Source organism: Rhinopithecus bieti, unplaced genomic scaffold (genome assembly GCF_001698545.2).
Source record: "Rhinopithecus bieti isolate Rb0 unplaced genomic scaffold, ASM169854v2 scaffold_35859, whole genome shotgun sequence".
NCBI classification, from domain to species: Eukaryota; Metazoa; Chordata; class Mammalia; order Primates; family Cercopithecidae; genus Rhinopithecus; species Rhinopithecus bieti.
In genome coordinates, this window is record NW_016814962.1 from 182,132 (window position 1) to 204,912 (window position 22,781).

The following is a 22,781-nucleotide window of genomic DNA, read 5'->3' on the forward strand; positions in this document are numbered from 1 at the left end:
GGAGAGAAATCTAAATAAATGGAGGAATAAACCAGGCATATGGATTGGAAGACTTACTCCTGTAACGATATCAGAGATCTCAAAATTTATCTTCAGATTCAAAGCAATCTCAGTCAAAATACCAACTTGTTTTTATGGGAATTGACAAACTGATTCTCACATTTTTATGGCAATATAAAGTGCCAAAAAGAGCCAAAACAACCTTGAAGAACAAGAAAGTGGTGAGCTGGACAGTCACTTTGGAGATCCATGTGGCAGGATCTACCACACCTGAGCACACACCGAGCCTATGACTTAGGATTGCTTGTCGGGATGTGCCCAGTGGAAAGACATGCCTATGTTTACAAAAAGATTTATACAATAGCATTTGTAGCAGGGTTATTCATAGTAGCCTTGTGATAGTGGTCACATTCAAAATGGAATCACTTGTAACAATCCCCTGGCTAAATGGAGCTGGGGAAGGGCATGAAGGGAGGTCTCCCATGTACGATTTGCCTGATTACAAGAACTATCACGAGATGTTTCCAAACCACAGGTCACTACACATGTCACACAAGGACAGCTAGCTGCTTATACAAGAACACTTGCCTGACACGTGGTCTCACAAGCCCAATCCAAAACTGCAAGAGCCTAGCTAACTCACAGATGACGAGTCCTACCTAGCAACTACCAACACTTGCCAGTCAGAACTCGCTATTTCAGGGCCAGGCACAATGGCTCATGCCAGTAATCCCAGCATTCTGAGAGGCTGAAGTGGGAGGATCACTTGAAGCCAGGAGTTCAAGACTAGCCTGGGCAACATAGTGAGACCCTGTCTCTATAAAAAAGGATTTAACTTAAAACTATGAAAAATAAAAACTCACCAGCTCTTATAAGACACTGCCAGCTCCAATATACTTTCTTTCAAAATAACTTGTGTAGCTTACACTTTCCCCAATAAAACCCTAGCCTTTTCCCTTCATTCTCTGGACATACCAGAGACCACTGTGTTCTGTATGTATGTCCCAGATTGCAATCCTACTTCTTATACCCAAATACAACCTTTTATTTAAACTTAGATATTCAACTCTCTGATTTTTTTTTTTTATTTTTATTTTTTGGGAGACAGAGTCTCCCTATGTCACCCATGGTGGAGTGCAATTACGCGATCTCGGCTCGCTGCAACCTCCACCTCCCGGGTTCAAGCTAGTCCCCTGCTTCAGCCGCCTGAGTAGCTGGGATTACAGGCATGTGCCACCATGCCCAGCTAATTTTTTGTATTTTTAGTAGAGATGGGGTTTCACCATGTTGTCCAGGCTGGTCTCGAACTCCTGACCTTGTGATCCACCCACCTCAGCCTCCCAAAGTGCTGGGATTACAGGGGCGAGCCACTGCACCCAGTGAAAGCTCCAACCTGAAAACAGCCCAAATGTCTGTCCCCAAGATAATGGACACTGGAGGTGGGTGTATTCAACAGTGGCACACTGCTGTGAGATGAGATGAGCAAACATTGCTGCACACGAACAAATGGATGGGTCCCACAAACATAACGTTTCGGGAGAGAAGCCAAACTCGAGTAGTGACTGCTTCCACAGATGGAAAGCTCAGATCAGGCAGAGGGGCACTGTACCAGAGAATGGCCCTTGGGCAGCACGGGAGTCTCCCAGCACCTGGAGACCATCGCTGTCTTGATCTGAGTGGTGGTGTTGAATCTGTTTTGTGTGTTCCCTTTCAGGGCATTCTGTGTTTTGACTTCAATAAATAAGTACATTAGGCCAGGCGGGGTAACTCACGCCTATAATCCCAGCACTTTGGGAGGCCAAGGAGGGTGGATCACGAGGTCAAGAGATCGAGACCATCCTGGCTAACATGATGAAACTCCATCTGTACCAAAAATACAAAAATTACTCAGGCGTGGTGGTGGCACTTGTCTGTAATCCCAGCTACTTGGGAGGCTGAGGCAGGAGAATCCCTTGAACCTGGGAGGCGGAGGTTGCAGTGAACTGAGAGAGCGCCACTGCACTCCAACCTGGCGACAGAGCGACCCTCCATCTCAAAAAAAAAAAAAAGAGTAAGTAAGTACTGTGTCTCATACAATGTATCTATGGCTGGATCCCCAGGGGCTATCTCTGGGTGGTGCCCTGGTGGCTGGGGCTCAGGCCAGGCTAGAAGGCTCCATGTCCGTCTTTTTGTTCCTTTGGAATTACCTTCCATGCGTATGTATTACCTAGTCAAGGAAGAAAAGCTTCTCTTTAATTAAGAAAAAAAATGCATTCAGCTTTTCAGCCTCGCAACTGAGCCCCTTCACTTGGGAGCAGCCTGGGTGTGTTTGTGCACAGTTCAGATTCCGGGCAGGACACTGCTATGGCCCCCCCACCCCCTCATCACTCATCCTGACTCCTGGGGCCAACCCTGGGACTAGGGGCTGTTGGGGCTGTGGTAGGGTGGAGACCTCAGGCCCACATGTACCAAGAAGTCCCCAGAAAGTCAGTGGGGAGATGCTCAGGACACGCCTGTCAAGGCAGGCCCTCAGCCTGTGACTAAGCCTCCCAGCCACCTTTTTCTTTTCCTTTATGTTGTTTAATATTTTTGTCACAAAGAGCAATGGTCACTGGCAGAGCTGTCGCTAAATGGTAGAAAGTGCCCCTTTTGGGACTGGGCATGGTGGCTCATGCCTGTAATCCTTGCGTTTTGAGAGGCCAAGGTGGGAGGATCACTTGAGTTCAGGAGTTTGAGACCAGCCTGGGTAACATAGTGAGACCCCATCTACAAAAAATCAAGAAATTAGCCGGGCGTGATGTATTGGTTTGTTTTCACACTGCTATGAAGGACAGTGTGACTGGGTAATTTCTAAAGGAAAGAGATGTAATTGACTCATAGTTCAAAATGGCTGGGGAGGCCTCAGGAAACTTACAGTCATGGTGGTCGTCAAAGGGGAAGCAAGACACCTTCATAAGTTGGCAGAAAGAAGTGCCCAGCAAAGGGGGAAGAGCCCTTTGCAAACCATCAGATCTCTTGAGAACAAATTCACTAACGTGAGAGCAGCATGGCGGCACCACCACCCCCATGACTCAGTTACCTCCACTTGATCTCTCCCTTGACACGTGGGGATTATGGGGAGTACAATTCAAGATGAGATTTGGGTGGGGACACAAAGCCTAATCATATCACGTGGTGTCGCCTGCCTGTGGTTCCAGCTACTCAAGAGGCTTAAGTGGGAGGATCACTTGAGCCCAGGAGGTCGAGGCTGCAGTTAAGCTGAGATAGTACCACTGCACTCCAGCCTGGGTAACAGAGCCAACGGATTGGCTGCAATAACAGAAACTGAAAGGAAAATAAATCTCGGGACCCCAAAATCAGTAAGCCAACAGGAAAAGTCAAGCTGGGAACTCCATCAGCAAACCTGCCTCCCATCCTATTCCTAAATATAATAGCTACAAACATAAAAAAGCTATGTCCTTCCCTCAAAATGTGTCCACAAGAAAATGCCTTGTGGACAAAAGGCAGAACTCAAGAGTCCTCCCTCTCCCTCTGCTCTGGTGAGACAAACGCACAGCTGGTGGCTCCTTTGCCCTATTTTTTCACTAAGCCAGACTAAGGCGTAAGTGACTATTCCTATAAATTGTGTATTTGATTAAAGGCTAATCAGAAACTCAAAAGAATGCAAATGTTTGTCTCTTATTTACCTATCACCTACAAGCCCCCTTCCCGCTTTGAATTGTCCCACCTTTCCAGACCATTGAAACGATTCTCCTGCTTCAGTCTTCTGAGTAGCTGGGACTACAGGCACCCACCACTTTTCAGTAGAGACAGGGTTTCACCATGTTGGCCAGGCTGGTCTCGAACTCCTGACCTCAGGTGATCCACCTGCCTCGGCCTCCCAAAGTGTTGGGATTACAGGCGTGAGCCATGCACCCAGCCTCAGATGCTTTTTGGTTCACAAATTGGTAACCAACAGAAAGGACTCTGAGTGGTGGTGACCCTGACCTTCAACAAATCTATCAGTGCTTGGTACCGACTTGAGCTATTTTTACGGCTCAAACCAATAGGACAAATTGCTGAGGACTGAGAGCTTCCCTCCCTCCAGAGAATCTCAGATCTCCCAAAATTTGATTGAGGTCTACAGTTTATTTTTCTGTACAACTGTCAGAGGCGTGTGAACCAGAGCAACTCCATCTTGAATAGGGGCTGGGTAAAATGAGGCTGAAACCTACGGGGCTGCGTTCCCAGATGCTTAAGGCATTCTAAGTCACAGAATGAGACTAGGAAGTTGGCACAAGACACAGGTCATAAAGACCTTGCTGATAAAAACAGGTTGCAGTAAAGAAGCCAGCTAAAACCCACCAAAACCAAGATGACCACAAGAGTGACCTCTGGTCATCCTCAGTACTACACTCCCACCAGCACCATGAGAGTATACAAATGCCATGGTAATGTCAGGAAGTTACCCTGTGTGGTCTAAAAAGGGGAGGCATGAATCATATACCCTTGTTTAGCATATCATCAAAAAGTAACCATAAAATTGGGCAACCAGCAGCCCTCAGGCCTGCTCTGTCTACGGAATAGCCATGCTTTTATTCCTTTGCTTTCCTAACAACCTTTATTTCCCTTTACTCTGTGTACTTGCCCTGAATTCTCTCTTGTGCGAAATCTAAGAACCTTCTCTTGGGGTCTTGATCAGGACCACTTTCTTGTAACACAACTCCTTTTTTTGGAGTTTTGCTTGCTTCCGACAAGCAAGGCAAGTTTTCCTGCTTCCATGACAATGGAAGGCAGGTAACTCCTTTCCGGAGTTTGAGCTTGCTTTCAACAGGGAATGCAAATTTGAGTTTTCTCCTGCTTCTAGAATGGAAGAGAGCAGTCTTCAGCCTGAGACCCCTTCACTGGGTTTTGGTCTTGGCTAAAGTTACGATTAACAACCAGCTGGTCTTAATTTATCTTTACCATTAGAGCGCTCAGTAATCATATTGTTGGGATCTTTTGTTTGTTTGTTGTTGTTGTTGTTTGTGAGACAGATTCTCACTCTGTTGCCCAGGCTGGAGTCCAGTGGCGCGATCTCGGCTCTCTGCAAGCTCCGCCTCCCAGGTTCACGCCATTCTCCTGACTTAGCCTCCCGAGTAGCTGGGACTACAGGTGCCGGCCACTACGCCTGGGTCATTCTTTTGTATTTTCAGTAGAGACGGGGTTTCACCATATTACCCAGGATGGTCTCAATCTCCTGACCTCGTGATCCACCCGCCTCGGCCTCCCAAAGTGCTGGGATTACAGGCGTGAGCCACCGCGCCCAGTTGGGATCTTTTTTTAAAAAAACGTTTTCCGGTCTTTCTCCCATTAGATTTGACCCACTCTACTTGACTTGGTCAAATTCGAATGAGAATTCCAAATTATGGGAAACAAGGACTTTCTGAATTATCTAACATTCCTCACAGATGCAAAAGCAACAAACAAAACAAAACCAGGCTCTTGGTTTCCGTGTTCGCTTCCCGACATTCCTGGTTTCCGTGCTTGCTTCCTGTCTTACTTTTCTTCCACCCTGTTCCTCCTTCCCCTTCACCAACTTCAGTACCAAGAAAAAAATCTAGAGAAGGTGTCTAATGACTCAAATCCCGCAAAGAACTCAGAAAATGGCGCCACTCACCCTTTTGGGGTGTTCTGTTTTCTTTGTGGCGTTTCAAGAGTCATGGATGGGTTCTTTTGGGTCTAAGACTCTGGCTCCTGTTGCATTACCTGTATTCTTTGTCTTTATGGGGGTACCAGAGATGACCTTGTGCTATGAGAGGATTTGAGCCTGGCGTTTGTAATCATGGTGGATGACAGCTACAAAGTTAGGGGTGGCTGAGGACAGTTTATAGGAAGTGGTCTTGGCTGGGATTTTTTCCTCCTGGGAAGTTGTTGTTTAGGATCCTAATTCTAGTTCGGAGGTGCATTTTAAAGGGTCTTCTCCATTGCCTTGTATGCACATTTGCACGAGGAAGTGAACTGTTGTTTTCATAGGTAAATGAGAGACTGAGTTTCCTCAGCTCCAAAGAGAAAGGACATTTTGCTTTTCCCAGTGGAAAGGTGCCCCTGGGTGAATGGGGGCCAAGCAGGAGTGTCTGGGGGGTTGACCCGCTGCGATGCGCAACGGTCCTACAGGAAACCCCCAATAAAATTAGTTTAAAAGGCTTGTCCAGGAAGCGCATATAACGGTGGCTCACTCCGCGCTTCGAGCCCTTCTGGAGGTACTTAGACATCCTGAGAGAGAAATTGAGACACTTAGACCTCCAGAGAGAGACACTGAGACACGTGAGAGGGCAGCAATGACTCAGTGGTGACACTGTGAAGTCCTGCCTGCAACCAGCACGTGACACTAACTAGGCCACAGGTCACTTCCTCCTTTTGAGAAACAAATGTGCAAAACAAGCCATCTAAGAATGAGGAAAGCCAAGGAAAGCGACGCCTCTTGCGCCCCGTTTGGTTTAATGATGCCTCTGTTTGCAAGTGTTTGTATAAAACGGACGTATCATGGTCTTTCTGCGCACAAGTTACGTCAAGGAAAATGCAGAGCCTGAAGGTCGGCCTGCAACTATCAAGTTCCTAAGGGGGTTTTTTTGGTTTTTGTTTTTTGAGACAGAGTCTCACTCTGTCACCCAGGCTGGAGTGCTATGGCACCGTCTCGCTCCCTGCAACCTCCGCCTCTTGGGTTCAGGTGATTTTCCTGCCTCAGCCTCCTGAGTAGCTGAGATTAAAGGCACCCGCCACCATGCCCGGATTAATTTTTGTATTTTTTAGTGGAGACGGAGTTTCGCCATGTTGGCAAAGTTGGTCTTGAACTCCTGACTTCAGGTCGTCTGCCTGCCTCAGCCTCCCAAAGTGCTGGGATTACAGGCATGAGTCACCACACCCGGCCAAAGTTCCTAAGTTCTCTATCTCTCTGCTATCTTTTCCCTGCTTCAAGTCTGCTGTTACTTTTCTACCGTGATAAAATCCACTGTGTGCATCCAACCATTTCTTTTTGTTATTGTTTGTGCAAACCAATGAGTTTATATTAATATCTCACGGCCAGAGTTCTAAAGTAAAAGCTATAGGATCTTTGTATGAGTGTGTATGTGTGTGTTTATATGTAGATACATGTATTTTGTTATGTGTTTTTGGCCACAGGTACCAAATTGGCTTAAAGTTATAGAGTAGTCGTAAATTAAATAATAACAAATGCTTTCCAAGTTCATGTGACTTTTAAGTAAAATCATTAATAAGCTAGCTTTAAAATTTTGGTAAAGTGATATTAGAAAAGTCTTATGAATTGTTGGCATGCTTTTTTATTTTTTCCCCTTAAGGTGGAGTTTCGCTCTTATTGCCCAGGCTGGAGTGCAATGGCGCAATCTTGGCTCACTACAACCTCTGTCTCCTGGGTTCACCTGATTTTCCTGCCTTAGCCTCTCGAGTAGCTGGGATTACCGGCATGCGCCACCACGCCTGGCTAATTGTGTATTTTTAGTAGAGATTTCTCCATGTTTCTCTGTGTTGGGGTTTCTCCATGTTGGTCAAGCTGGTCTCAAACTCCCGACCTCAGGTGATCCGCCTGCCTCGGCCTCCCAAAGTGCTGGGATTACAGGTGTGAGTCACTGCGCCCAACCAGCATACATTTATATTTGCATTATTGATCAAGAGATTTCATTCTTATCGCTGCCAAATAATAAAAGGTGCCAACATTTGGCATAAAGCTCATTAAACTATAAACCCAGCCCAACACAGAATGATCTCGGCTTGTGTAAGTTTTCCTGCTGTGTAATTTTTGATAAATAAGACATTAATATTGGTTTAATGAAAACAGTTAAATCTTGAATTATTTAGTAAAATAACTATATATTTAATCTTAAGGTTTCTACTTACCTAAATACCTGAAATTCACAGGCTATAAAATGGTTGACGGGGAAATAACTTTAAATGATGACTATGACAGTTTTCATAAATAATGCAGGTAAACTCAATATAAAATAATTCGGTATATGTAATGAGATACATGCTTGTAGACAAATGCCATAATTTGAAACCTAAAGTTATATCAAGTTAAATGGTAGATATTTCATTAAATAGGTATTTTTCAATTAAAAAATATACTAAGAAAACATTCTTTCTAAAAAATGTGTGTTCTTGTTAAAAGGTGAATAATTTTTGTCTAATTTATTTATTGTTATTTTTATGATTATATATATTTTTTGAGACCGAGTCTCACTCTATTGCCCAGGTGGAGTGCAGTGGCATGATCTCAGCTCACTGCAACCTCCACCTCCCGGGTTCAAGTGATTCTCCTGCCCGTTTTTTTTTTTGAGATGTAGTCTCGCTCTATTGCCCAGGCTGGAGTGCAGTAGCGTGATCTTGGTTCACTGCAACATCCACCTCTTGGGTTCAAGTGATTCTCCTGCCTCAGCCTCCTCAGTAGCTGGGATTACAGGCACCCACCATCATGCCCAACTAATTTTTGTATTTTCAGTAGAGACAGGGTTTCACCATGTTGGCCAGGCTGCTCTCAAACTCCTGACCTTAGGTGATCTGCCCACCTCAGCCTCCCAAAGTGCTGGGATTACAGACGTGAATCACCGCCTGGCCAATTTTTGTGTAATTTAAAGCTCATTTAAAGGTTATGTATAAAACAAGGTAAAGGGAATCAGGAAATAAGAGATGTAAAAAAAGTTACAGAAGGCCATGGCCAGGATTATACCTGTAATCCCAGCACTTTGGGAGGCTGAGGTGGGCAGATCACCTGAGGTCAGGAGTTCCAGACCAGCCAGGCCAACATGGTGAAACCCTGTCTCTACAAAAATACAAAAATTAGCTAGGCATGATGGCGGGTGCCTGTAATCCCAGCTACTCGAGAGGCTGAGGCAGGAGAATTGCTTCAACCTGGGAGACAGTTGCAGTGAGCTGAGATTGCACCATTCCACTTCAGCCTGGGCAACAAGGAGCAAAATTGTCTCAAAAAAAAAAAAAAAAGAAAGTTATAAAATAAAGAGGCATTTTAGTATAAAAAAAAAGTTGGCTGGGTGCAGTGGCTTATGCCTGTAATCCTTTTTAGCACTTCGGGATGCTGAGGCAGGTGGATCACCTGAGGTCAAGAGTTCGAGACCAGTCTAGCCAACATGGTGAAATGCCATCTCTACAAAAATGTAAAAATTAGCCAGGCATGGTGGCACATGCCTGTAATCCCAGCTACTTGGGAGGCTGAGGCAGGAGAATTGCTTAAACCCAGGAGGTGGAGGTTGCAGTGAGTCGAGATCGTGCCACTGCACTCCAGCCTATGTGACAGAGCAAGACTCTGTCTCAAAAAAAAAAAGCTTAGAGAAAATAATTTTATACGAGAAAGAATCTTGTTTGGTGAATTTTTGTACTAGAATAAAATGACTGGTTCTTCACGAAAGAGGGATGTTCAGGACAAACCAGAAAGTCCAAACATGTCATGAATGGTCTGTGTAAATCATAAGCAGAGGATTTATGGAAAAAACTTTTATAGTTGTCATAATTAAAGGGAAATTGTTTATAATGGTCTTTCTAGAGATTGGGTTTTGATATTTAAAAACTTCCTAAAAAAAGTTTGAACACAGAAATTTTCCTAAGGTATTGCTTTACTCTTAATAAAGTTACATGACATTATTATTTTTGTATGCAAAGTTCAACTTCATTGCGCCTTTCTGTTTTCAGCTTTCTCTCCCCTTTTAATAGGCCTGAAAAAGTAACTCTGTCCTTCAACTAGTGTTTAACTCCTGTAAGTTTTTTATTCTTCAGGTTCTGTTTATTGTGGCCTGATGCTAGAAAATGTTTTGTCTTAGAGCTCTAAAGGACATGTTTCCTTCCAATATAATATTCTGTGCTCTTGGTTTTAAATTGTTCTATGGATCCGAAAATTTTCACTTATGACCCAGGAAACACTCTTCCTATGTGTAACTAATTCAAATGCCTTGTCATGAGTTCTGACTTGCTGGTGATCTAAACGGACTCCCCATAGGGAACAGCACTCATACTGCAGAAGGTGTTTTCTTTTGTCTTTGGCTTTTTACACTTTATTGAAATAATTCCTAAGTTGTGATTTTCTTAGAAAATTGAGATTAAAATGTTTTAAATTAAATTTATTATATCTGTGTAATTTTCTGTATGTGCTTTTCAAGTCCTTATGCCATCAAGTTACAGGGCTTTGACTCCTGTGTCTAAAAATGACACCAAGTCCTGTTAAATTTTTTTTTTTTTTTTTTTTTTTGAGACAGAGTCTCGCTCTGTCACCCAGGGTGGAATGCAGTGGCACGATCTCTGCTCACTGCAACCTTCACCTCCTGGGTTCAAGCAATTCTCCTGCCTCAGCTTCCGGAGTAGCTGGGACTACAGGTTCGCACCACCACGCCCGCCTATTTTGTATTTTTAGTAGAGACAGGGTTTCACCATGTTGGCCAGGCTGGTCTGGAACTCCTGACCTCAAGAGTTCCCAACCACCCACCTCGGTCTCCTAAGGTGTTGAGATTACAGGCATGAGCCACCACCCCTGGCCAAAGTTCTGCTAAATCTTAAACACTGACAGCAGTTAAAGCCTCATCCTCAGACCCAATAGAAGATGCCAATCAAAATAAACCACGTTCCTGAGACACAGGCCAGAAATCAAACCAAAACCAGTTAAAAGGGTTCAGTTCCTCAAGGCCCAGGGACCATCGCAGAAGAGGTGGGCATGTGAGATTGTAAGGGGTGATTTTGAGAGATAAGTTAACCATTAATGTTGAAGGAATGCTGATGCAAGACCACCATATGGCCTCTGTGTCGGATTAACAAGGTTTTCTTGGAGTATTAACCCAGTCCTTAATAAAAGTTTATAAAAGGCTTATGGAAATTATATTTTATGGTCAAGATGACTAAAATTGTATAGATTGGGCTAGGTGCAGTGGCTCAGGCCTGTAATCCCAGCACTTTGGGAGGGCCGAGATGGGCGGATCACTTGAGGTCAGGAGTTCAAGACCATCCTGGCCAACATGGTGAAACCCCATCTCTACTAAAAATACAAAGAAATTAGCTGGGCATGGTGGCGTGCACCTGTAATCCCAGCTACTCAGGAGGCTGAGGCAGGACAATCACTTGAGCCTGGGAGGGAGAGGTTGCAGTGAGCCGAGATCCCTCCACTGCACTTCAGCCTGGGTGACAGAGCAAGACTCCATCTCAAAAAAAGAAAAGAAAAATGGTATAGATTGTCATGCACTTGGTTTCTCGCTCCGCCTACCCCGCCCTCTTCCACATGTGCTTTCCTTCCCGTCGTTCCTGCTCTGAAGCTCTTTAATAAACACTGACCCCTGCTCTGAAACTTACCTCAGTTTCTCCTTCTGCTCATGCCCCTTGGTCAAATTCTTCTGAGGAGGCAAGAATTGAGGTTGCTGCAGACCTGTACTGATTTGCTGCCAGTAACTGAGATACCTTTTACCAGTAACATGTCAACGGAAAGAATCAAACTCTGTCAAATATTTGAAGAGATTTATTTTGAGCCAAATATGAGTGACCATGGCCATGACACAGCCCTCAGGAGGTCCTGAGAACATGTGCCCAACGTGGCTGGGGTGCTGCTTGGTTTTACATTTTAGGGAGACACAGACATCAATCAAACACATTTAAAAAATACATAAGGCCAGGCGCGGTGGCTCACGCCTGTAATCCCAGCACTTTGCGAGGCCAAGGTGGGTGGATCACCTGAGGTCAGGAGTTCAAGACCAGCCTGGCCAACATGGTGAGACCCTGTCTCTACAAAAATACAAAAATTAGCTGGGCATGACGGTGGGTGCCTGTAATCCCAGCTACTCAGGAGGCTGAGGCAGGAGAATCGCTTGAACCCAGGAGGCAGAGGTTGCGGTGAGCCAAGATTGGACCACTGCACTCCAGCCTGGGCGAGAGTGAGACTCCGTCTCAAAAAAAAAAAGAAAAAAGAAAAAGAAACACATTGGTTTGGTCCAAAAAGCGGGACAACTCGAAGCAGGGAGTGGGGAGCACCTTCCATGGGCAACAGACCACAAGGAATTTCCTTGTGGGCAATTTGTGCAGGAGGTACGTAGCTTTTTAATCTTTGTAGCTATCTTGTTTAGGAATAGGACTGGAGGGAGGGCTGCCTGCCAGCAGTTCCCAGTTTGACTTTTCACTTTGGCTTAGTGATTTTGGGGTCCCCATATTTTCCTTTCACACTAGCAAATATCCCAAAACCTTCCCACACCCCCGTGGCCACAGTTTCTTTGCTGTTCTTGGTCTCAAATTCCTGGGGCGCACTCTTTCCCCACCAGTGGTGTAATCATGGCTCACTGCAGCCTCAACCTCCTGGGCTCACTCCATCCTCCCACCTCAGCCTCCCGAGCAGCTGGGACAGGCGCCACCACCACGCCCAGGGCTCACTCCATCCTCCCACCTCAGCCTCCCGAGCAGCTGGGACAGGCGCCACCACCACGCACGCCCAGTTAATTTGTGTGGTTTTGATAGAGGCAGGATTTTCCTATGTTGCACAGGCTAGTCTTGAACTCCTGGGCTCAAGCGATCTTTTCACTGCCGCCTCCCAAAGTGCTGGGATTACAGGGGTGAGTCACCGTGCTGGCCTCCTGAGGCCTTTATGATCCTATGGGCTTACCAGCCCTCCTCCACCCTCCTCTCCTCTCGAAGCCACCGGGGGCCTTGGGCCAAACTTTGTGGGCCCTGCCCTGCCCAACCCTTGCGCTTGCCCCTCCCACCAGCCCCTCCCCGTGAGCCTCTGCGCATCCCTCCTCTTCGCCCCCTCCCAGTGTTGCAGGGCTCCAGAGCCCAGCCCTCACACCGCCCCTCTGTCACCACCTACTCCCCAGACGCCTCTCTAGTCCTGGATTAAACGCCATCCACCCTGCACCAAAGGAACCAGGAGGCCACTGCGTGTCAGCCTTGCCCTTATTTTAAGTACCCCAGTTTAGGCCGAATTCTAAGAACATGTGCCCTCCCAGACTCCCCTGCGCCAGCCCCTGGAACTGGTGACTATGCAGAGGTTCCACTCCCAAGGTCGGGCCGGTATACATGGCAGAGTGGAACTTAACACTAATTCCCGAGTGGGCCTGATCTAGTCCCGGGAGCCTTGAAAAGAGGACAGTTTTCTGTGGCTGGTGGCAGGAGGGGGAGTCAGGGAGGTCAAAGCGTGGGAGGGCTTCAAGGTGCCCATGCTGGTTTGAAGACGGGGCAGGGGGCATGAGAAGGAATATGAGCACCCCCCAGAAGCAGGGAGCAGCCATCAGTAACACCACAAGGAGGCAGGGACCTCAGTCCCACACCCGGCTTCCCAGCGACGGCAGCGAGCTTGGAAAGGGGACCCTGAGCTCCAGACCAGAGCGTGGCCAGCTGCCGCCTGACTCTAGCCTAAGCAGAGACCCGCAGACTGCAAGCTAAAAAAGCGGGGACTGGGCCGGGCACGGTGGCTCACGCCTGTAATCCCAACACTTTGGGAGGCCGAGGCAGGCGGATCACAAGGTCAGGAGATCGAGACCACGGTGAAACCCCGTCTCTACTAAAAATACAAAAAATTAGCCGGGCACAGTGACGGGTTCCTGTAGTCCCAGCTACTCAGGAGGCTGGGGCAGGAGAATGGCGTGAACCTGGGAGGTGGAGGTTGCAGTGAACCGAGACGCGCCACTGCACTCCAGCCTGGGCAACAGAGCGAGACTCCATCTAAAAAAAAAAAAAAAAAAAAAAAAAGCAGGGGCTGTTTGAAACCACGACATTTGTGTTAACAGGAAAGGAAGACCACCAGCTACCCGAGGCTCCTCCGAAGCACTGGGTTCCTCCTGCAGCCTCGTTCACCTCCACCTCCCATCTGCCCGCCAGCATCCTCGGCTCCACCTTCACACAGATCAGGGTCTGCCCACCTGCAACCACCCCGCCGCTGCTGTCCAGTTCAGATGCTCACCTGGACCCTTGGGCCTCCTCCAGACGCTTGTAGCTGTTCCTGAGTATCCAGGCACTTCCATGCCAGCCAGGGGGCCCTTAAATGCAAGTTGGCTGCACTGGCCTCTGCTCAGGAGTCCCCGGCACCCGCTCAGGTGCTCAGAGGGCGCTCCATTGTCCATGCCTGGCTTCCCGGTCTCTTGCTCCCCGTGGATTCTCACCACTTCACACCTGAAGCGCTCCCCGCCCTGGGCCTTTGCCCTGCACCTGACCCAGTCCAGCTGCAAGGTTGCTCCCCACTTCCACTGGTCTGGGCTCAAAAGCGCCTGCTCAGAGAGGCCATCCATGGCCCTGTCTGCAGCCCACTCAGCCCTTCCCAGCATAGATGACCCTGGCACATTGTATACTGGTCTTGCTAATCGTCCTAAGAAAGCAGTGACCTGGATACGGTTATTGTCTCCACTTTCCAGATGAGGACAGCGAGGCACAGAGAGGTTGGGTCACTTGTCCAAGATCCCAGAGAGTAAAGGGCAGTGCTGGGGTCTCAGCTTAGGCCCTGGAGTCCCAGTGTCCACACATCAATCCTCAGCATCACACATGTGTCTCTCTCCAGGCAGAGGGCAAATTTGCTTGCTGTCCAAGATAATAAAGATAGCTTCTCCCTCTGGGCAGAAACTGGGCAGGTTTGCCAGCAGTCCTTTAAATGACTGGTGTTTCCTAACCCAGGGTTCCTTAGCTGTGTGTATAGCATTGACCGGGGCCACTCCTCCTTGTCCGTGGGGCTGGGGGGCTGGGGGCATATGAAGCTCGTGCTGCCTGCTGTGCTGTGAGGAACAAAGTCTTTGTCTCAGACCCAGGTGTCTCATGTCTTGCCCATGTTCACTGGCAGGCTCGCTGTTCAGTTGCAAACAGAGTTGGACTCTCAGACCCTTCATGTCTTCCTTTTTCCTACTTCCTCTTCCCTCCTCCTTGAGGTCCGGCTTTTAACCTGCCAAGGAAGCCAAGAAAGAGATGTTGGAGAGGGCTGGGGATGGCACAAATAAGTAAAAGCATCGGGGATGAAGAATTTGAGGACTCTTGTTTCGGAGAAGGGAGTTGCAAATTAGGAAAGTGGTCGGGTTGGACCAACTTCTGGCTGGGTGGATTGAAATTGGAGATATCAGTACAAATCCAGTTTCAATATGGATGGCTGGAAATACAGATGTATATCTACGTGTGTGTAGAGGCATACATATTTTCTACAGCTCTGGAAACAGTGCGCACCCCTAGTGCCCAGATCTTGGATTATTATTATTATTATTATTATTATTTGAGATGGAGTTTCGCTCTTGTCGCCCAGGCTGGAGTACAATGGCGCGATCTCGGCTCACTGTAACTTCTGACTCCTAGGTTCAAGCAGTTCTCCTGCCTCAGTCTCCTGAGTAGCTGGGACTACAGGCACGTGCAACCACACCCGGCTAATTTTTGTATTGTTAGTAGAGACGGGGTTTCACCCTGTTGACCAGGCTGGTCTCAAACTCCCGACCTCAGGTGATCCACCCGCCTCGGCCTCCCAAAGTGCTGCGATTACAGGCATGAGCAACCGTGCCCTGCCTTCTCTACCATTTTGTGACACAGAATGAAAGTCCTCACCAGGGCCATGCCCTTGAACTTCTCAGCCTGCAAAACCGTGAGCTAAGTAAACCTCTTTTTTTTTCTTATAAATTATCCAGTCTCAAGTAGTCTTTTATAGCAAGACAAAATGGACAGAGACCTGCACATACATACATGAGAGAGAAGGGTAAGCCTGACCTCATAGTGGAAACCTCAAATTCTCTCCCCAGAAACGGTGTAATAATTGCTTATTCATTAATGAATGCAAAATGCTTACTAATTAACATCTCAGTGGGGAATGGTGGCAGACACCATCGTACCCAAGTGATGAGGATTATCATCACCAGTGATGGCCAGATTGGCCCCGGCCTTTGGTAGGATGCTGTAAGAGGAAAGTCTCACTTCTGAGGGGTTCCTCCTGGAGATGAAGAAGCCACAGGAAACAGACAAGGCTAGAGAGAGGGCCGTCCCACAAAGACCCATGAGATCCACAAAGACTCACTGAGGCAGCGGGGAAATTGGCAGGGGCTCTGCGGAGTCGATGGAGACATTGAATCAGTGGTGGCTTCCTGATTTTTCAAGGTTCACTGCAATTACTTGGGAGAGAGTTCGTTTATTTCCAAAATACTCTCTGAGCTGTTCAGGGGAGCAAGCCTGGAGTCTGCAGCTTATTCTCAAATGGCACAGAAACAGGAGCGAGAGAAGAAATAGCCAGGCAATGTTCACAGCTGGAGAATCTGTAGGACAGGAATATCCAGGTGTCTTTGCACGGTGTTTGCCACTTTCTGTAAATTGGGATTTTTTTTTTTTTTTTTTTTGAGACGGAGTCTCACTGCAACCTCCGACTTCCTGGTTCAAACGACTCCCCGCCTCAGCCTCCCGAGTAGCTGGGATTACAGGAGCACGCCACCACGCCCAGCTAATTTTTTCGTATTTTCAGTGGAGATGGGGTTTCACCATGTTGGCCAGGCTGGTCTCGATCTCCTGACCTCGTGATCCGCCCACCTCGGTCTCCCAAAGTGCGGGAATTACAGGCGTGAGCCACCGCGCCCGGCCCCCAAATTGGGAATTATTTCAAAATAAAAGGCTGGATAAATGCATACACACAAGGCAGTATCACGTATTTTCCGCGAGCGCCTGTACAGGCAGGTAAGGATTTAGCAAAGGTCTGGAAGAATGTGCAAAATGTTCCGCCTGTGAAGGGTCCGCGGTGGCGGGGGCACTACTCCGGCTCCGCGCCCGCCCGCCCGAGCGCTCGGATGGGGCCGCCTCTGCACTGCGTGGCCACAGACGCGGCCCGGCTGCCCGCGGGCGCCCTTTGAGCTGCTGCCCCCTGGCGGCCGCGGGCGGCTACTCGCGGGAAAGCGAAACCCGCCCGGCCCATTCAAGCCCCGCTGCCTGGCGCCCTCTAGGGCCGCTCTTGGGAACAGGCGGACCTTTCATCAAAGACCGTCTTTCCCGGCAGGATCCCCCACTGGGGCAAACCAAGGAGGAAGTTAGGAAGTTAAGTGAAGGTCTAACTCTGTTTTTGAGCGCTGCTTTGTGCCAGGCTCATCTTAGGTGTGGGACGTGTATTATCTGAATTAATACCCCACCAGGCCTGTGGGACAGTCACTGTCACCATTCCCAAATTACGGATGAAGAAAGGAGGCACCAAGTGGTGGAATCACCTGTCCATAGTGCGCTGTCCCTCAGGAGGGTGGCCGCCCCACGCGACCATTCAGTGTGCTCTCATTCACACGTTCATTACTCAAGAGCACTGCTAGGACTGGGGGCTGGCTCACTTCTGTGATCCCAGCACCTTGGGAGGCCAAGGAGGGTGGATTGCTTGAGGCCAGGAGTTCAAGACCAATCTGGGCAATATAGTGAGACCCTGTCCCTACAGAAAATTTAAAAATTAGCTGGGCAGCTGGGCATGCTGCCCAGCAAAGGGTAGATGGTGACGGTGAGAGGGTGAGAGAGAGAGAGAGAGAGAGAGAGGTCACATGCCTGTGATCCCAGCTACTCAGGAGGCTGAGGTGGAAGGATCACTTGAACCCAGGAGGCAGAGGCTGCAGTGAGCTGAGCTTGCACCACTGCACCCAATTCCAGCCTGGGTGACAGAGCAAGGCTCTGTCTCAAAAAAAAAAAAAAAAAAAAAAAAAAAAAAAAAAAAAAAAAAGGATGGGTGTGGTGGCTTATGCCTGTAATCTCTCCCAGCACTTTGGGAGGCTGAGGCAGGCAGATTGCTTGAGTCCGGAAGTTCAAGACCAGCCTGGGCAATGTGGTAAAACCCTGTCTCTACAACAACAACAAAAAACCCAGCTGGGTGTGGTGGTGCACACCTGTGGTCCCAGCTATTCAGGGGACCAGGAGGTGGAGGCTGCCGTGAGCTATCATGCCACAACACTTCAGCCTGGGTGACAGAGCAAGACTGTCTCAAAAGAAAAAAGAATCCCCCATATGGGGTCCCCCCTCGTGCTGTCCCTTCCAGGCATGTCCCTCCCGCAGGCCAGGCGGCTGCAGGGCCACCAGGATGTGGTATCCTCGGGCTGTGCTCCCCTGCACCAACTCCAGGCAGTAGGATCCCAGAATTCCCAACAAAACTCTCCCTGCCTCCCTGGCCTATGCGGCCTCTCCCTGGGCTGTCACTGCGAGGGGTCCACAGCCCCTGCCGGGCCAGACGGAGTGGGGATGGTCGCAGGGGAGCGGGCGTGGACAGGACACAGTGCCTTCTGGCGAGCCTGAGGTGCTGCTTCTGAACCACTCCTTCTGCTGGTGTGCAGGTGTCTTTGTCACAGTAGGACCTGGGAGAACAGTTCCATAGGTTGGGGGGCCTCTCTCCAGCTAGCAAGGAGGTGTGTGGTCCTCTCTCCCGGTCACTGTTACTCAGGTAACGACAGGGCTGTGAGCAGAGCAGCGCTGCCCCTCCTGGACGCTGTCTGAAGAGGCAACTGTGGCTCGAGCTTGGAGGGCAGGGGGCATGGTGCTGGAGGCAGGGGTGGCCCTCGGGGCTCCCCCTCCTCATTCCCGCCTCCATGCGTGGGTCACAGTGGCCTTTACTGTGGCCTCCTCACTACCTGGGGTGCCCCAGGAGCACCTTGTGGGGGGGTGCCTGAGTGAGAGCAAGCCGGGTAATGGAAGGGGTAGATGGTGAGAGAGATAGTGAGTGACTGCAGACTCCACACAGGGCGGCTCCTAGCACTGGCGACCTCAGAAGCTCCCACCAGCAGGACAAGCTGGATGACAGGGCCAGGGCCTGTGGTCAGTGGTCAGTGGCTGATGACAGAGCCATGCTGTGACCCTCTCTCACTGCCAGAGCAGATGAGGGGCAGAGAGCAGACATGGGGCGGTGAGCAGACAGTGGGTGGTGAGCAGCGAGGCAGGCCCATAACCTCCACCTCCCCAGCTGCACCTGTCCTGCAGGGACTCAGCCTGCTGCCCTCCGCCCACAACCCTCGAGGGTCTCAGCATTAAGGGCTGGGCTGGGCCTCCCTTCCTAGGTGCCTGGTCCCATCTGGGCCTCACCCTGGGCAAGGTCGCCATAGCTGCCCCTCCCATCAGGTAAGCCCCGCCCCCCCGGGTTTCACTCTGAGTGGTTTGTCTTTGTACAGAGTTTCTCCACCTGACCATGACTGTCGTGGGTCCCGCAGGCCTGAGGTCCATTTTTAAATTTCGCCGCAGACATTGCTCCCAGGAGCCCTCTGAAACCCCCACGGAGGTGTCACCCCCAGGTCTCATCGGGCCTTTGTCTCCTGGCCTCCCTGTGTGGCAGTGGCACAGTCCTAGCTCACCGCAGCCTCCACCTCCCAGGCTCAAATGATCCTCCCACCTCAGCCTCCTGAACAGCTGGAGCTGCAGGTACCACCTCACCTGGCTATGCCTGGTGACTTTCCTGCCACTGTGACAGCAGCCAGTTCAGGCAGTCCCTCACCTGAGCCAGGTACTCTGGGTATCTCAGCCCAGCCCTGCCATCCCTACCGGTGGGTGAGACGGTGCCCGGTCCCCAAGGCTGGGATCTGGCATGGGAGTGAGGCTCTTATTTGTTGCTCTGTGGCAGCAAAAGATGAAAAAGTGGACTCTGGCCTTCAGAGCTGTGAGAGAACCATTTTTGTTTTGTTTTGTTTTTTGAGAAGCAATTTTGCTCTTGTTACCCAGGCTGGAGTGCAATGGCACAATCTCAGCTCACTGCAACCTCTGCCTCCTGGGTTCAAGCGATTCTCCTGTCTCAGCCTCCGGAGTAGCTGGGATTACAGGTGTGTGCCACCACACCCAGATAATTTTTTTTTTTGTATTTTTGGTAGAGACGGGGTTTCATCATGTTGGCCAGGCTAGTCTCAAACTCCTGACCTCAGGTGATCTGCCCACCTCGGCCTCCCAAAGTGCTGGGATTATAGGTGTGAGCCACGGTGCCCAGCCCGGTTTGTTGTTTTAAGCCACCAACTTGTGGGAACTGGTTACAGCAGCCACCGGAAAGCCCCTGCTGGACATCGTTATGATCCCTCTTGCCCCAGCCCTGAATATTCCAGACTGAACCTCAGCCCCAACTTTTCAAGTCCCTGGTCATGGCTGTCTTGTGGGAGCCTAGGGGCACACTCCTCTCACAGCAGGAGAAATGTTAACTGTAAAGGTTAAAATGCATTATTTCTTTTATTTTTATTTTTTTATATACCAAAAAAAGAGACAAGGTTTTCCCATGTTGCCCAGGCTGGTCTCAAACTCCTGGCCTCAAGTGATCCTCCCGTCTCGGCCTTCCAAAGTGCTGGGATGACAGGCGTGAGCACTGCGCCCTGCCTTGTGCTTTTATTTCTAAACACATTTTCCTAATGTATTTTTCTGATGACTCTCAAGGGGAGGACGGCTGTTTTGACTGGGTGTGGTGGTGCATGCCTGTCAAAGTCCCAGTTACTCAGGAGGCTGAGGGGGAAGGATCGCTTGAGCCCAGGAGTTTGAGGCTGCAGTGAGCTATGACAGTGCCACTGTTCTCCAGCCCAGGCAACAGAGCAAAGTCCTGTCTCTAAAAAAATAAATATTAAAAAAACAAAAAAACCAAAACAAGGAAGAGCAACTGCATAGCTGCCTGACAAAACGAGAGTGTGGCTCAGCCCCATCACCCTGCACGGCCTCCCTGGAAGCCCCTGCGCTATGCTGGGCGCTGGGCTCCCCGTCCAGGTGCTGCATCTGCTTGGCTCTGTGCTCTGAGAGCATGCGATGTGCCCCAGGTGTCAGGGCAGGGAGGAGGATTGATCTCGATGGTGACCCAGTGAGGTAGGTGTCATTGGCCCCATTTTACAGATGGGGAAACCAGGGCATCAGTGTGACGTGGCCTAGGCGAGGCCTTCGGGGCAGACCCAGATCTGACTCTGCCCGAGGGTGCAGGGAGCTGGCTTTCTCCACTAGACAAGCAGGCCAGCTGCTGCACTCTCGCCTTGGTAACGTGCTGGAGGTGGGGGCCCCACCCTGTGCAGACCCCTCACCAACTTCTCCCCAAGGAGGCGGCTGGGGACTCCCGGCACCCCTTGCCTCTGACATGGCTGTGTCATGCCTGTCCTGTCAACTGTCGTTCTGGGCGTGGACATTTGGGGCTCCCGCTTGAGGATGTCTGGGCTGCCCCTCTGGGAGCCGGAGCAGCTGGCCACCCTGCCCCACATCTGCCTAGAGGCCCTCCAGCTCAACACAGACCCAACCCCAGATGAGGACTCCTGCCCCCTCGGAGGTGGTAGGCTGCCCTATGCCCTACTGGGCGCTGCCACGGTGCTGGGTGACCCACGGCATGGTGCCCACTGACGTTCTGAGGCAGGAGCCCAGAGGGCCCACAATGTGCCACTGCATCCGAGCAATGCTTGCAGAAATGCCCTGCAAATAAAGTCATCACCACTGATGCGAACAGGGCAGCCACCAGGTACCTCTGCCAGCAGCCCTGTTCCCTGCCCACAGCCAAGGGAACCAGCCAGGAGGGCTGCTGATGAAGAGGCCCCACTGCCTGCCACACGCAATCCGGGTTCCCGGCAGCCTGGAGGTATCACTCCTCCCCTTGGCATGCAGCCACCTTCCATGTGGGAAAGCCTGGGGCCAGAGGTCATGGAGGGAGTGGCTTCAGGAACAAGAAATTGGTAGTTTGTCTTCCAGAGGGGACATGGGCAATGTGGGCTTAGTGGACAGGAGCCACATTGCTGGCCCAGGACTCCCAACCTGCCATCCCCTGCTGCCACACAGTGGGCTCAGCAGGACTCCTCAATCAGCTTCTTTGTGGGGCTTGGTGACCCTGGTGGGTGCACAGGCCTGGAGAAGGTATAGTTGTCTGCAAGGGCCATGGGCAACTGCAGCTCCTCGATGTCCCTGGTGTGGGTGAGCCTGGTGATGTCTGTCCTCATGGACCAGTGTTTCCACCCCTTATGGATTCTGGACACTTCTTGGCGGGAGTGGTCCGTGGCCAGCACGTAGATAATGGGGTCAGCCACACTGTTCACCGTGGACAGGCACAGAAACACCACAGAGGCCGTGTACAGCCTTTCCTCCAAGCCGCACACAGCACTGCTGTCTCCTCTGTAGTAGGAAAAGGCAGCGGCTTTGACGAGGAGAACCAGGTGGTACGGGGCGAAGCAGACCAGGAAGATGACAACCACCGCGATGGCCGAGTGCTTCACTTTGGCCTTCTGGGCGGCGCTTAAGCCCATGCTCTGCTTGATGCTCCTGAAAATCCGGTGGTTGGTGAAGGCGATGATGGAAAGAGGGATGGCAAAGCCAACGGTGAACCTGGCATAGTAGTACCCGGCAATCGTGCTGTCCATCTGCAGCATGTCGAAGCAGGTTTCCTTGTCTTCCATCTCGAACACCGGGTAGTGAACGATCCCGACGAGGATAAAGATGCAGGCGGAGATGAGGATGGCGGTCCTCTGGCGGCGGTGGCCCCGGCTCTCCAGCGCATACACCACGGCCACGAAGCGGTCGCAGGAGATGCAGCACAGGAAGAGGATGCTGACGTAGATGTTGCAGAAGAAGATGTAAGCCGTCACCTTGCAGGCCAGCAGGCCCAGGGTCCAGCGGTGCTGGTTGCGGATATAGATGACCCAGAGCGGCAGCGTGCTGGTGTAGAGCAGCTCGCAGAGCGCCAGGCAGAGCAGGTAGACGGCCAGCACGTTGCCCTGCAGCACCTGCAGCAGCGCCAGCCACGCAGTCAGGCAGTTTGCCGGCACCCCCAGCGTGCACACTGCGCTGTACACCACGACCAGGACTATCCTGCTCTCCTCGAAGGACACGTTGTTGCAGGTCTTGGCGGGGAGGCCCAGGGAGGCCCACGGGGTAGTGGTGGTCACTGGGGTGGCGTTTCCTGTAGGACGGAG

General features: G+C 50.3%; 1 protein-coding gene across 5 annotated transcripts in view; it reads right to left on the reverse strand.

Moving 5' to 3' along the window:
- GPR132 (G protein-coupled receptor 132) overlaps nucleotides 1–22,781 on the reverse strand; it is a 53,568-nt gene that overhangs the window by 15,936 nt on the left and 14,851 nt on the right. For 3 of the 5 annotated variants that reach the window (XM_017852840.1, XM_017852839.1, XM_017852838.1), the window contains one exon: nucleotides 20,066–22,768. In XM_017852840.1, coding sequence (XP_017708329.1) covers nucleotides 21,660–22,265 — 606 coding nt within the window. In that variant the 5' untranslated portion in view covers nucleotides 22,266–22,768 and the 3' untranslated portion in view covers nucleotides 20,066–21,659. Of the gene's footprint in view, nucleotides 1–13,888; nucleotides 14,855–20,065; nucleotides 22,769–22,781 lie in introns of those variants that run through there. The other 2 variants (XR_001881600.1, XR_001881599.1) reach the window with 2 other exon arrangements.